The sequence below is a fragment of the Convolutriloba macropyga genome, chromosome 9 (genome assembly GCF_964194025.1).
Source record: "Convolutriloba macropyga chromosome 9, txConMacr16.3, whole genome shotgun sequence".
NCBI lineage: Eukaryota > Metazoa > Xenacoelomorpha > Acoela > Convolutidae > Convolutriloba > Convolutriloba macropyga.
The window spans coordinates 50411201-50426231 of NC_134476.1; the positions used below are offsets into that span (position 1 = coordinate 50411201).

Here is a 15031-nt window from a genome sequence, read left to right on the forward strand (position 1 = left end):
ATGATTTCCTTAACTAATTTTCAAAAAATTTCTTTCCCTGAAGTGGAACTTTACTGTACCAACTTTGTTTAAAACAACGAGATCCACGAAGACCCGTTAACTTGAGATCGAAGAACCATTGTACTCTTTATCAGTAAAATGATTCAAATGTCACACTCCATGATAATTGTCCCGCAAAATATAGGCCCAAGTCTTTAAATGTTTTTCCTGTAAGATGGTATCATTGATGTTAAGAGCAAAAATTGCTCGTTTCAATTTTTTTGTAAGGAAAACTGCACGCTTTTAAATTTATCGAAAATGAATTTTAACCTACTCTCCTTGCTCCAAAAACCGTAATTTTCATGCTCTTTTTCCAGCTGCAGTTTTTTGTTCTTAGTGCGGAGATTTTTTTGTAGCCCACTTGTAAATAGCACACGTTGACGAGTAGGTCGTTTATTTATATGGAGAAAATATCACATGCTTAATTTGACCTTGAGGCCACGCGCTTGTGATCGTTCAGATGTCAGATGGTCCCCAAGCTATTACAAACCTTGCTATCTGTCGGTCAAATTTGACGCAAAAATACTCAAGGAAGCATAATCAGATCCAGGTCAGCACATTATTAAATATGTGACGCAGAATATGATGGTATCAAGGATTTTGCTATGTCGAGATATACTATCATTAGCTTTTTGTTTGCGTCAAGTAAACCAAACAACCCATTGCAGTAGAAAAATAAGTGAGGGATGATTGACTTTTCTTAAACCTATTTATTTCTACGGATAGCTTTTGCTGCAAAAGGATCAAGACCTGTTTAGAAACAAATGCTCAAATAGTAGCAACAAGAAGTAAAAAGGGTAACTTTTGATATCAAACCGGTAACCACTTTTGAAATGCGTTCATATTTGCACTTTTTCAGGAACTGGAAAACTTATAATTGCAAAAATAAAAACTGAAAACACATAAAAGTTTGTTCGAGATGTAAGTCAAAGCGGAATTAAGAGATTTTAGGCTAATTCCTTCAAAACAGTTTGCACCACAACGTACGTCATTGATTTCTCCGCATACAGTCGCTTTGTTAAACTGACTGTTATCAACAAATGTCTCTTGACATTGATTTAGCAGAGTAACAACTTCGGAATTCGCCTTCAGCAAAAGCAGGTACAAAGTAATTATAAAAAGATTCTGCAACTTCTTTGCGTTCAAAAATTTTGTTTTCCATATGCGCCATTATCTATGGCAGAAGTGTTTCTTTCGTTATTTGTTTTATCATCATATTTGCATTGTCTGTTGATCAGTACTCGCTTTTCTCAACAAAAATTTCGTTTCAATGTTTAGAGAAGTGGATAATTGTTCCCCGATTCGGGAAAATGTGTATGTCTTTTTTAGCTGTTCTGAGTTCATCTTCTAACTGGAAACCGTTGAAGGACATGTCAAAAGCGCATTGGTTCTTCTAGAACTTTTCAGCGGAATTGCAACCAACGAGTCTAGTTCCAATTTACAGCAAAGTGAATCCACAATCTTATTGAGTGAGTTAAATGAACGCGTTGGAAAAATGAAACTGATCTTAAATTCGTCCCAATTGACATCGGGAAAAAGTTGTTGCTAAGTGTTTTTAATTAAAATTTCAGCAAACAAAAACTGGTGTTCTGAGAAAAAATTTACAGCAAAGTGAATCCACAATCTTATTGAGTGAGTTAAATGAACCCGTTGGAAAAATGAAACTGATCTTAAATTCGTCCCAATTGGCATCGCGAAAAAGTTGTTGCTAAGTGTTTTTAATTTCAGCAAACAAAAACTTGTGTTCTGAGAAAAAATTTTCTTCTAATTTTTTCGCTACACAAATTAGCATTACTACTAAGAAAAAAGTACAGTTAACTTGTATGAGATTGCAGTGATGACAGAGTCCGATTGTTTTCAATTCTTGCAAAACCTTTTATATGAACAATTACTTTTCAAAAATAGGCCACCTGCTTAAGTGAAGTTGATGTATTCAAAGAAAGTGATGGAGTCAATGGATCTTCGTTTTCCTTGGATATCCCGTACAATAGCGCCAATCATTTTTTTAACAATTCTTCACTAAGTTTATATTTCCTTTAAGCTGGGTATTATATAGGGTGATAATAACAATTGAAGCCTCCTTGAGGACGTATAGACAGCAACAAAAGAAGTCTTCGTGTGCAAACCTTCCATTTTGATTGATGATAAGGATCTTTTCCGTTTTTGCCCCCCAGTACGTTATTCGCCCCCCCAGTACGTTATGCGCCCCCCTCCCAGTTACAGTGCACGTGCCTTTACATAGTAAATCATTATGTAAAAATATCGCACGTACATCTGGGGGATGCAAATAGTATGCGTTCAGTACGCTGGAGGGGGGAGGCACAGACGGAAAAGATCCGATGATGATGTGCGGTTATTTGCTTTAGAACGCCCCAATGAAGACCATTTTTTGTATCTGATATTGACTGTTTTGAATAGGACTAATTAGACTTCATTAATTTCATTATTTAAATTTAACCAAACTGCTGTGAGGCCAACAATATCAGGATTAATAGTTTTCGAGATGAAATCCAACTTCATTTGTCTATCTATATTCAATAATGAACGAGAGTTGAATTGTAGTGAACTGCCAAAGTTTTTTTAAAAGTTAAGAACTTACCTAAGTTGTTTTTAACAGGGCTCGGAATGCAAATCATTAAGCTGCTGAACTGTTGTTTAATTTTGGTGAGTTCTGCTTCAAAAATGATCCATCTCAAATTTGCTTTTGCTACGATTGGTTTTTCGCTATTTAAGAGATGGCTCAGTTTACGCACGGCTTCTGTTATTTGTTTACCAATTTTACTTTATATACTGGTTAAATTATTTTGAGTTATGAAAAACACATTTTAGGAGAGATTCTAAGGCAATTTGAGTTAGAACAGCTCCCTTCGTTTGATAATCAAGATATATAATTGGTCATAATGGGTGAAAAGATTATGTACGAACTTGATCATCAACCTCTAAAGCATTAAAGGCAACAAATAATTTTGGTAACGCTACTTTAAAACATGTACCAATTCGCAACAATTAGGATGCTTAATGCACTTTAATCGAAACAGTCACTGTGTAGATTAATCTGAAGACTTCATTAGCTAATTTAATTTTAGGGTAAAAATACCTTAACTTTATTTAGTTTTGCACTCAATTAATTCGATTCAAGTGAGTGAGGCGCAGAATTTGATATGAAAAACTCAGCATCCAAATTTTTTTTATCATTTTAGCCAACTCAATGGAGATTTTAAGCTTCCATCTGGGCCTCTAAGTGTGTCTTCGGTTAGTTTCACTGGGCCTTAATATAATGTTAAGTGCCTCAGAAAAAAAATCCCAGAACAAAATCTCCGATCTACTGCAACCAGTAACAAAATCTGAAAGGAAACTATAAAGACACGTAAGATCTAACTTTGAACTTTGATTTTGTACGTTTCATTCGAATTTATGAGCTTTCAATAATGCACATTGTTCATTTTTATCTGTACCAGGATCAATTAAGGAAAAATGAAAAATGTAATATATGGTAACGACCATGACATAACGACCGTGACATCTGGTCTTTACGTCCAAAGCTTTGCTGGTTCGAGCGCACGCTTTTTGACGTAATTCAGTTCCAGCTCATTGCAGTTACCAAAAATGGATCTCACTTGTTTACTATCTAAAGTCTTCTGTTGACGTTTGTAAGCCTATGAAGTTAAAACTGGCAAAAACTAGTCAATAAAGAGACAAAATGCCCGAGAAATTTAGACACTAGATGCATACAATTAAGCACTATAGTGCCAAAAAGCTGCGTGCACCTGAAGAAATTTTAATAAGCACAACACCAAAAGACTGCATTTTGAGTTCTAATCAGTTCTCTAGAAACCAGCCATGACCGTCCCAGCTTTCTTAACACCTTGCAGACTTTGATATAGTTTTCATACAACTATCTATTGACATCGGAGTAAACATTGTACCCAAATTCCGTCTGTTTTTGTTTTAAAACTTTCCAAAGAATTCTTTGTTTTCGAAATTTTTGATCGACAAATCTCCCTTAGATTTTCAATGTCCTTCAGATTTTCAATAAATCTTATTTGAGAAACCTGTTACAATTCTTGGATTTCCTTGTTGGTATTCAAATTGAACCCATGCTGGTATCCGGAATTGACTGCCTGTGAGGTCAATTTCTGTCTTTCCAGTGAAATCTGAACCTGGGCAAGCTTTTCCCCGACCAATTCCTGAAATGTTGACGATCATTTTAAAATGTTGTTTAATTTTCTACCAATTTGGAGGCACCTTTTGGGTTATATCAATACATAAAGGTTGCTACAAACGTTTACAGGTACTAAACGTTGGCAAAATTTTCTACTTCTCTGAACTACTTTTCACTTTGTGTCATAATTATATATAGCTGCTAAGTAAATGCTTATTTAAAACTAACTCGTGTGTTTAATAAGTGTTCTGAGGATTTTGCTGTTCAGACGTGATTATTTGGCGCAATTTAATAGAATGTGAATTCCTCATATGAGCTTGAACTGAAGTTTTTTTATTGTTTTTGATGTAACGTAAAGTAACGATGAGCCAAATAATCACTTCAGAACAGCAAAATCCTCAGAAAAACTTTTAAACACACGACTTATGTTTAAATAAGCAGTTACCGGAACAAATCAGCAGATTCAGATATTTTATATACAAGATTGGCCCAAAAGTTTGTGGGTTTTCTGAAACCAACAAAATAGGTGCTACAAACATAATAAGCATGACCTGCCAAAATGAAATAATCTAAAATTGGGTCTGTGTAGAGCTTTAATCTTTCATTCCAATTAACGTCTAAACAAACCTTAGTAGAGACATGCTTATTTCATTGCTATTCCTACGCATTGTATTTACTTGTTTGCTACACAAATGAGCAGTTATCCGGACCCTAGTACCATAGCAAATCAGAAATGTCGGTCCAGTACTGTATCAGTGAATCCTAAATGTATGTTGCTAACTCATTATGTGCAGTCTATTTGCATAAGTACTTTTTTCTGAAAATCGACTGTACATTTTTGGTTTTGATTCTCATGGTGTTCATAGAAAAATCATGACAAATTGTGAAAATTTCAAAATTTTTTCGACTAACTGGGGTGGGGCTACCTGACAAACTTGCGAATATGACTACTGTGAATGCGAATGTGGCTATCTGCGAAAGTGACTCAGTTTCAGTATATGAACTGCGAATGTTAATCAGTTTCAGAACATGAACAGAATATGAACCGCGAATTTGAATCAGTTTCAGAATATGAAATTCAAAGGTGAACTGCAGTACTAATATTGGATAGTAGTTACTACATTATTTTACAATTTGTTAATATGTCCCTCTTTTAATTAACTGTGGTTTTGGTTTTTTTGCGATTGCCTATCGAGTTTTTTCCAAGTCCTCGTTGATGGCGAGTTTTCATTCTGTTCAGCTCAGCAGACAATCATAAATTCATAGCTCAAAACAAACAAAAATTCATAAGGTCAATGGTAAATGCAAATTTGAAGTTCAATATGTTCATGCTAAATCCAGAATTGTGCTCTGAATTTTATCGTGAAATGGCTAATAAGTGCCATGACCAGAACTCTTGTTAGGGAAAAAATCATAATGAAACGTTCATGATTAAGTGCTGAAATATTATGACATCCAGTTCCGGGTAGTTACTAAAGTTGGCGCATGTAAGATTGTGCTGAACAAACTAGCCATGAAACATCCTGCGCTTACATTGCCAAAGATTGCAAGTCGACTGTGTAAAGAAAAATCTAGCCAAAAATGTGACATGGAGATCTTAAAGTTTGTTATATCATTTTTTACAGTAAACTTTTGATAAATTCTGACTTGCTTACTTGAATCACACCAACCTTGTGAGTTCTGAAATCAGCTAATCTCATCTGATTGAAAAAGAGAATGAAAAAAAATTTCTCACAATTTCCCATTCTGCGAGAAAAAGCTCCAATAATAACTTTTATTCGGATAAGTGCCTGAAAATCTTCAATTACAAGCGAATAGCTGAATACCAGCCTTTCACTGCTAAAACAAAAGATATAAAGTTAAAACGCGTTTTAAAGCAAATGATGCGTTCAGCTTTTTGGATAAATTACTTCTGATTAAGTTATCTGATATCCGACAGACCCTGTTGATGCCGTTTCGAAAAATCCCTGTTGTTCTTTATTACAGGAAGTTTACAGACTTATAAAACCTCAGAACAGCGGGCGCTTATGCGCAAAATACTGACAATTGTTTGAGAAAGCATTTAGTCAAAAACTGGACTCTTAACGAACTGGAATGTACAAAACTCTCATTTGCAATGGGGAAGTGCGAAAAAGTTATATTTGATCACCTTATCTGGACAATAAATGTCAAACTGCTGTCTAAAACGAATGAAAAGGTTCTGGGTGCAACGGAAATTAAACAAAAGCAATTGAAGACACTGACATGGAAACTTCGAAAGTCCAATTTCAAGCAAGTGTAAGTCATCGTCATTATCTTTTGACCGAAGACAATCTATGAAATAGAGAGAAGGAACAAAGTAAAACGCGAGCAGACGAAGTGTTCAGAGAGGCATATCGAAACAATTAATTGGCTTGAACCTTATCGAAAACCAAGACGAACAGAAAACAAAATCAAACTTCTGTATCCACATTTTAATCCTATTTTGGACTTTTCAAATTCCTGCTGTTGTGCAAAGGTACAAAAACTCTCAGACTATCAAGAAAATTTAAGGGTATCCAGGATAGGAGAATCAGAATGCTGCCAGAAGAGCTAGACACAAATTGGATTGAGTCCACTTGTTCACAGAGATTAAATCGCTTCAAAACGGAAAAGAGTCTACCAGAGTCATTGGAAACAAGCAAGTTATGCCTTCTGAAAATATCATATTGTTGTTGATCAATTGCCAACAGATTCTAAATAACACACACAGTGCTGATATCGTCAAAAGTGGCGCCATTGGCGGAGAAGACTCAACAAACCTGTTTTTTATTAAAGGTATAATATTAATTCTTTGAATATGAAATATACTTGCTTGCTGATATACATCTTTGTTTGTCGAGAAAACAGCGCTAATTTCACGTTCAATTTATACTGATGTTTCACAGAAGTATTTCGTTTTTGCATGTGAATTGATAAAACTTGGTGTTTGATTGATACCTATGATAAAATGCTAGTAAACATCAAATGTCACCGAAAGTCATTTGTATGTAATGTAAAAGGGCGGTAATAACGGGTTTGATAATTCGATCAAGATTTGTGCCTATTGCCACTGTTGCTTATTTATATCATTATTTGTCGAGAAAACCATGCTAATTTCACGCGCAGTTTATACTGATGTTTTCAGACGAAATCCGTTTTTACATTTGAAATGATAACACATGATGTTTGATTGATACCTATGATAAAATGCTAATAAACATCACATGTCACCAAAAATCAGTCTCATGTCACCGAAGATATTAGTTTGAATGACAAGCCGCTAGCAGGGCCCGATTTGCTATCACGAACAAATTTAACCAGTGCAATCTTCAGATTCTTTGAAGGTCCGACCGTCTCAGCTGTTGCTACAGACTTTTTGACAAAATCAGATACTCTGGTTGTGGATAGGGAGCTTCTGTAGCCGACTGGTGGACTCTGTTTGTGTGGCAAAGCTTGTGTAGCTGACTGTGTGACTCTGCTCGTGGACACGGAGATTGTGTAGCTGTTTGTGTGTGTGTGGCTTCGTTTGTGGAAGCTTTTGGGGGTGTTTGGTTTTGAAGTTGATGTTTTTCTACCAGAACTACTTACAAGGACTTCTTAGGCTTACTTAGTATTGCTGAGAGCAACTAAGTTTAAACAACAGTTCTTTTAGTTAAAAGGGAAAAAACTAAGAAAAGAAGCGAAAACAAGCAAACAATAAAAATTGAGTTCAGGGATGAGTTCAAAGTCAGAAAAAAAAATTTAAGGGGCGTGAGGATGATTTCGTATATTTTGCGGAACAGTTTGAAGCTCGTATGCACTCGTTGAAATTGAGAGAAGTCTTAACTGGCGATGCCACTTATGAAGATTATATGCCTACTGTTAGGAACAAAGAGCACAAACTACAAATAAAAGAAAGGAAGAACTAGAGGAGAGGAAAAGGACTTTATGGTACGAACTTCTCTCCAAGCATGAGACAAAAAATCAGTTCTGTTTCTGAGACCACATGAAGTTGATGGTGCTAAAGCTTGGGATAAAATTGCAAAAGGTTTAAAAGTTTCGAGAATTGCAATTACATAAACTAATATCAGAATTAACTAGGCTTAATATGAACTCGAATGAAAGAGTAGTAGAGTGCTTAACAAGAGCAGACGGCTTGAATTACAACTTGACACTGGTGAACAAAGGCATGAGCGAGAAACTGTTTATTTCAATAATTATGAAAGGACTATAAAAAGAAAACGAGGACCTCGCCGCACTCGTAAAATGTAGTAAAAAAAGTTTAGAAGAATTTAGTCGGGACCTTATCAATTTTGATAATGAGATTGATCAAAAGAAAAGTGAGAGTATGTTATACAATAAAGAAGAAAAATGCTTCAATTGTCAAAAGGTGGGACACATGGCTAAGAACTGTCGACTTAAGAAGGCATATACAGAACAAACAAGGGGGTAACCAATAAATTGTTTTAAATATGGTGAACAGGGTCACCACCAATTTTTGTAAGAAGCAGAAATCAGAGAAAAATTTCGTAGGCCGGAGCACAAACTTTAGTAAAAACAATCAATCGGGGTCTCAGAGTTTAGTTTAGGAACCAAAAACACTTTCTGATACTTGCTAAAGCTGTTTACAAAGCCGATTATATATCGTTCGCCATCTACAGCTTCTGGATTAATTGGCCCTAAAATATATCAGTATGGACTACTTCTAAGACATCCTTGACTCTTGTTCGGAGTTTTTTGGAACGGTACGCTTCCTTGACTTATTCATTTGACATGTTTCACAATTCCTTACGTCATGTTCACTTATTCTAAGTCCTAAGACAAGATGCTTTTATTTCAGAAGATCTTTAATATCCTAGGCGTTTTTGCCAGAAACTTAGCCGGTCTCCACTGACTAAGTTACAAATTTTTTTACCTGTTGAACTTGTTGTTTTCCAAAGGAAAAGATTGCCATGTTCCTCAAACGGGAAAATTGTTGCGTTTTTATTTCTTATCTCTAAGTTTTTACCGAACAAAACCTCGTTAACAGGCACTCTAAAATTCGACACTGAGATCAATTCTTTCGAGTTATCAATTACAAGTATTGCGTTTGACAATCTTTTTTTGGATCACACCCTTTTGAATCCTCTGTTTTTTATCTCAATTGTCACCCGCCCTTCAATTGAATTTCTGCTACTATTTGCGTTAGTTATTAATCCTGTATATTCATTGTCAGTATGAATGAATAAGTTTTCATCTTTTATCATATGACTTGTTGCTCCCGAGTTTAACCCTATTTTACAGAAAGGATTATTGTTTGTGGTTTGAAAAATGAGAAGTACTCTTCAAACTCATTTTTGGATGTACTGCTTACGTTGAGAAATCATTAGGGAAAGTGGATCGGACTCCACAAAATGTATTTTTTTGGGGTTTTCAGATAACAGCAAAACATAGCTAATAGGAGTAATGGACAACAAACGCTCATTTAAATTGGAAAATTTAGAAACGTAGCTTTCAACGAACACAAAATGTTTAATAATAACTCGTTGAATGCAGGGCAAACACGTTTAGAACAGGAAGCAGATCTGAATCCAGAAGCACTCTTAATTGAGTTGATAAATGAAAATGTGATAGCTAAATTAACAGAAGAAGCAATAAAAGACAAAAATTGGCACAAAGCAATGGAAACAGAGTATAGTTCATTAGTTGAAAACAGCGTCTGGGAACTTGTAGATAATCAAGATATCAAACCTATTGGTAGCCGTTCATATTTTGCTCTGACGTGCGGGCCTAGCGGAGAAAGAGTGAGATATAAGGCAAGATTGGTAGCTAAGGGTTTCAGCCAAGTACCAGGCAGAGACTATATCAAGAGCTATTTACCGACAACGCGCCTCTCAACTATCAGGGTACTTTTAAACTATGCACTCCGTAACGGTTCTGAGCTCAAACAAATGGACATTAAAACTGCATACTTAAATGCTGACATTGATGAAGAGATCTTAATGCAGCAACCAGAGGTTTTTGAAAAAAAAATGAGCAATGAAATCCATTAGTCTGTAAGCTTAAAAAAAATTTCTATGGATACTTAAAACAATCTGTTAGGAATTGGTATTAAACAATAAAAATTTTTCTTGGAGACTTGGGATTTGGATTTGTTCCATATATTCAAGATGAGAGCCTGTTTGTAAAAACTAACAAAGAAGATGTAGAGCGAATGATCTGTCGTCGGGTAGATGATATGGTTATATTAGGAACGTGACAAAATTTTTGCAAAAACTTCAAAAACATAAAAAGTCAGAAGTTCAAAAAAAGTAGCTATGGTGACCTGAGTTGGTTCTTAAACATTAAAATAGAATGGACAGAAAACAAAATAATGCTAAGCCAAGCAGTTTAAATAGAAAAACAAATAGAGAAACATAAATTGAGTGACTGTAGGACACTGGAGACACCTCTAGGTGTTAGTTCAAAGATTTCAAAACCTGATTCACCAAAAGAGGGAGCAATGAATATCAAGATATGCAGTCCTGTGATTATAGGGGAATAGTAGGATATTTAAATTATTTAGCGTTGACTACCAGACCAGATATTGCACTTACAGCTTATATTTTGAGTTCGTTCGTAGAAAATCCGGGGAACAAGCATTGGAACGCGGCAAAGCCGGCCTACGCTAATTGAAGGGTAGGAAGTCTGAGAAACTTATTTATAGGAAGAATGATAAATTAGTTCTAAAAGGTTTTTCAGATTCTGACTGGGCTGGTAACTTAGATAGCAGGAAAAGTACAAGCGGTTATTGTTTCATGCTTGACAATACTTCAGGAGCAATCAGCTTGGCTAGTAAGTGACAAAAGTGCGCATCGACCTCTAAAGCTGAAGCTGAACTGAATGCAGTAGTAGAGGCAAGCAAAGAGGTGATACTCTTAGCAAACCTTTTGAAGGAAATGAACATAGATGTTGAACAACCTTTACAAGTGTTTGCAGATAATCAAGCATGTATTTCTTTTAGTATGAATTCCTTGAACCATGGCAAGACTAAGCACTTTGAATTGAAAGCGCACTTCATTTGGAACTTCGTCGAGAACAGACTTTTAGGGCTGAACTATTTGCCTACAGATCGCATTTCGGCAAACACCCTAATAAAAACTTTGGGAAGAACAAAAATTTCATTTTTCTGTGATGCTCTCCTAGGTTCAAATACTCAATATGATAGGAGGGCTATTCAAAGTATAATATTAATTGTTTGAGTATGAAAAAGTATTGTCACTTGCTGATTTACATATTTATTTGTCGAGAAAACAATGCTAATTTCACACGCAGTTTATACTGATGTTTTCAGAACAAATCCGTTTTTACATTTGAATTGATAACATATGATGTTTGATTGATACCTATGATAAAATGCTAGTAAACTTCAAATGTCACCGAAAGTCATTTGTATGTAATGTAAAAGGGCGGTAATAACGGGTTTGATAATTCGATTAAGATTTGTGCCTGTTGCCACTGTTGTCACACATCAATTCTAATTAAATTATTAGGACAACACGATCTGTCTCTGCGTTCCCAGTAACTGATAGGTTATGGGCCCAGAGCTTTTATGAGATATGTAATCAGCCCACCCTAAAAATGATACTATGCTGCTTTCTCTCTGTGCTGCATTAGAGGATTGCTGACGTCAATTGGAAAGCGAACAAGAAGACAAACAGAGACATGACTTGTAGTCAAGCAGTGGTCAAGAGTCAGAAGGAAAACAAGTGGAACTGAAGCTCCAGTGTGCTCTAACTACGTTGGAGAACGAGTTTGTGTAGCTGATTGGAGGACTCCTGTTGGTGGAGAACGAGCTTGTGCATCTGATTGGAGACACTGTTTGTGTGGAGGAGGTTGTGTAGCTGACTAGAGGACTCTGCTTGTGAACAGGGAGCATCTGTAGCTGATTGTGAACTCTGTTGTGTGGACGAGATTTTGTATCGGATTAAAGAACTCTGGTTGTGGATAGGGAGCTTCTGTAGCCGACTGGTGGACTCTGTTTGTGTGGCAAAGCTTGTGTAGCTGACTGTGTGACTCTGCTCGTGGACATGGAGGTTGTGTAGCTGTTTGTGTGTGTGTGGCTTCGTTTGTGGAAGCTTTTGGGGGTGTTTGGTTTTGAAGTCGATGTTTGTCTACCAGAACTTCCTAAAAGGACTTCTTCGGCTTTCTTAGTATTGCTGAGAACAACTAAGTTTAACATTTATTTGGCTTTAACCTTATCGAAAACCAAGACAAACAGAAAAAAATCAAACTTCTGTATCCACATTCTTAATCCTATTTTGGACTTTTCAAATTCCTGCTGTTGTGCAAAGGTACAAAATCTCTCAGACTATCAAGAAAGTTTAAGGGTATCCAGGATAGGAGAATCAGAATGCTGCGAGAAGAGCTAGACACAATTTGGATTGAGTCCATTTGTTCACAGAGATTAAATCGCTTCAAAACGGAAAAGAGTCTACCAGAGTCATTGGAAACAAGCAAGTTATGCCTTCTGAAAATATCACATTGTTGTTGATCAATTGCCAACAGATTCTAAATAACACACACACACAGTGCTGATATCGTCAAAAGTGGCGCCATTGGCGGAGAAGACTCAACAAATCTGTTTCTTATTAAAGGTATAATATTAATTCTTTGAATATGAAATATACTTGCTTGCTGATATACATCTTTGTTTGTCGAGAAAACAATGCTAATTTCACGTTCAATTTATACTGATGTTTCACAGAAGTATTTCGTTTTTGCATGTGAATTGATAAAACTTGGTGTTTGATTGATACCTATGATAAAATGCTAGTAAACATCAAATGTCACCGAAAGTCATTTGTATGTAATGTAAAAGGGCGGTAATAACGGGTTTGATAATTCGATCAAGATTTGTGCCTATTGCCACTGTTGCTTATTTACATCATTATTTGTCGAGAAAACCATGCTAATTTCACGCGCAGTTTATACTGATGTTTTCAGAAGAAATCAGTTTTTACATTTGAAATGATAACACATGATGTTTGATTGATACCTATGATAAAATGCTAGTAAACATCACATGTCACCAAAAATCAGTCTCATGTCACCGAAGATATTAGTTTGAATGACAAGCCGCTAGCAGGGCCCGATTTGCTATCACGAACAAATTTAACCATAGCAATCTTCAGATTCTTTGAAGGTCCGACCGTCTCAGCTGTTGCTACAGACTTTTTGACAAAATCAGATACCTGAGAGCGATCGAAGCTGCTTGTTGTTCTTATGGATCTTAAACGTGGGAAAGCTTGAAAGCCTTTGAATATCAAAAACATTTTTGCGGAGTCAAAAATTTGCCGACTTGCTTTAACTACGCGTTGAAACTCGTTTGATTGGACAACGAAACTTTTTTTTCCAATTGCTGCGAAAGCAATTGAACAAGTTTTATACGGATAATTTTATCATATCAGTGAAGACACCAAATGAATCTGTCAAAATTCTCAACCAACTTCAACCACTTCTATCTAAACAGAATTCTGAGCTGAAGAAAAAAAAATGAGTTAAAGCGATCAGGCTGATAGCCAAGTTCAGCAGGATTGCAATCAGTAGCTGCAAAAATTAGACAGTATTCGAGCCAAATATTGAAGAGCCTCCAGTGCTGAAACTGAAATGGACAGTGGTAGAGGTTAGTCTGAAGGTCTGTTGGGAACCGAGATTGACCTCAAAGAACCAGTCGCAACAAAGAAAGTGCTTCCAATAGTCTCTTCTGTTTTTTGATCCAATTTATCTAAGCGCAACCGTTAGTGTTCAAATGAGAAGAGTTTAAAAAGGATTTTAGAGCAAATTAAAACAGTGTTGAGATAGGGGTCTCGACTATGATGAAAAGTTTCTAAACTGGAAAGAACTAGAGAATTTGGCCAACACGTTTTGATCAAAAACAATTTCTAACATACACTGATACAATGGAATTGCACGCTTTCGCCGATGCCTCTGAAGACGCTATGTGCACACCAGGGAACTTGCATTCACACTCAAAAAAAGCTAATATGATTCAGCGTTTGCTAATGAGACATGTAAGCAGCGTAAATAATCCCGCAAAGATTTGAACAAAATCACTCAGCATTGAGGATTTGAAAAGGAAGCGAATGGTTCTCTGGACCGAAGAAAATTGGCCATATCAAGCATGATCGATATTTGCTTCTGATGAAAAGTTACGTTCACCCTTCAGCGTTTCCAGCACAGTACAAAGCAAACCAAACAAAAATAGAATGAAGACAATTTAGAAGAGGCTTTATTGTATCGTAAAATCGTAAAATACGTGCAATTCATTACAAAAAGTCGAAGATATAGTTTTTAGGTGTCAACGAAAGAGAAATGGCGAATACTAAAACTTTTCAACTTGTTCAAAGCAAACTCGTGCTACAAACAAGGCGATAGATAATATTTGTTTATTTCAGTTTAATACTGATAAGAATGATGTTAAGCTGCCCATAGGCCGGCTCAATAAAAGCAATTTGAAAATTGAAGCAAACATCCGGATTTATAATACTGAAAACAACTTGCGGCGGAGAAATTATTCTGAAGCGAACACAGACAATATCAGCATGAATGTACGGATCACGTCAGGAATATAGTTCAGCAGAGGTACTGTATCATTGGCATCTAAAATGTTTCGAGTCAAATCGAAGCCAACTGCGTTATTTAGCAAAAAAAGGAAACGCAAAAAGGCAAAAAATTCCAAGGATGACGACCATGTAAAGTCTGTCAATAAAACAAGTAGTTGCTTCATCAGTTTTTCAAAAAAATCGTAATGCGCTATTTCGGTCCGTTCGTTTGGGAACCGAGATTGACCTCAAAGAACCAGTCGCAACAAAGAAAGTGCTTCCATTAGTC

The 15031-nt window shown here is 36.0% G+C and overlaps 1 protein-coding gene across 1 annotated transcript in view; it reads right to left on the reverse strand.

Moving 5' to 3' along the window:
- Window positions 1-15031, reverse strand: part of LOC142346254 (uncharacterized) — a 115717-nt gene that overhangs the window by 11910 nt on the left and 88776 nt on the right. Inside the window, exon 5 of the mRNA XM_075398770.1 lies at window positions 4092-4226. Within this exon, the coding sequence (XP_075254885.1) occupies window positions 4092-4226 (135 nt within the window). The remainder of the gene's footprint in view (window positions 1-4091; window positions 4227-15031) is intronic.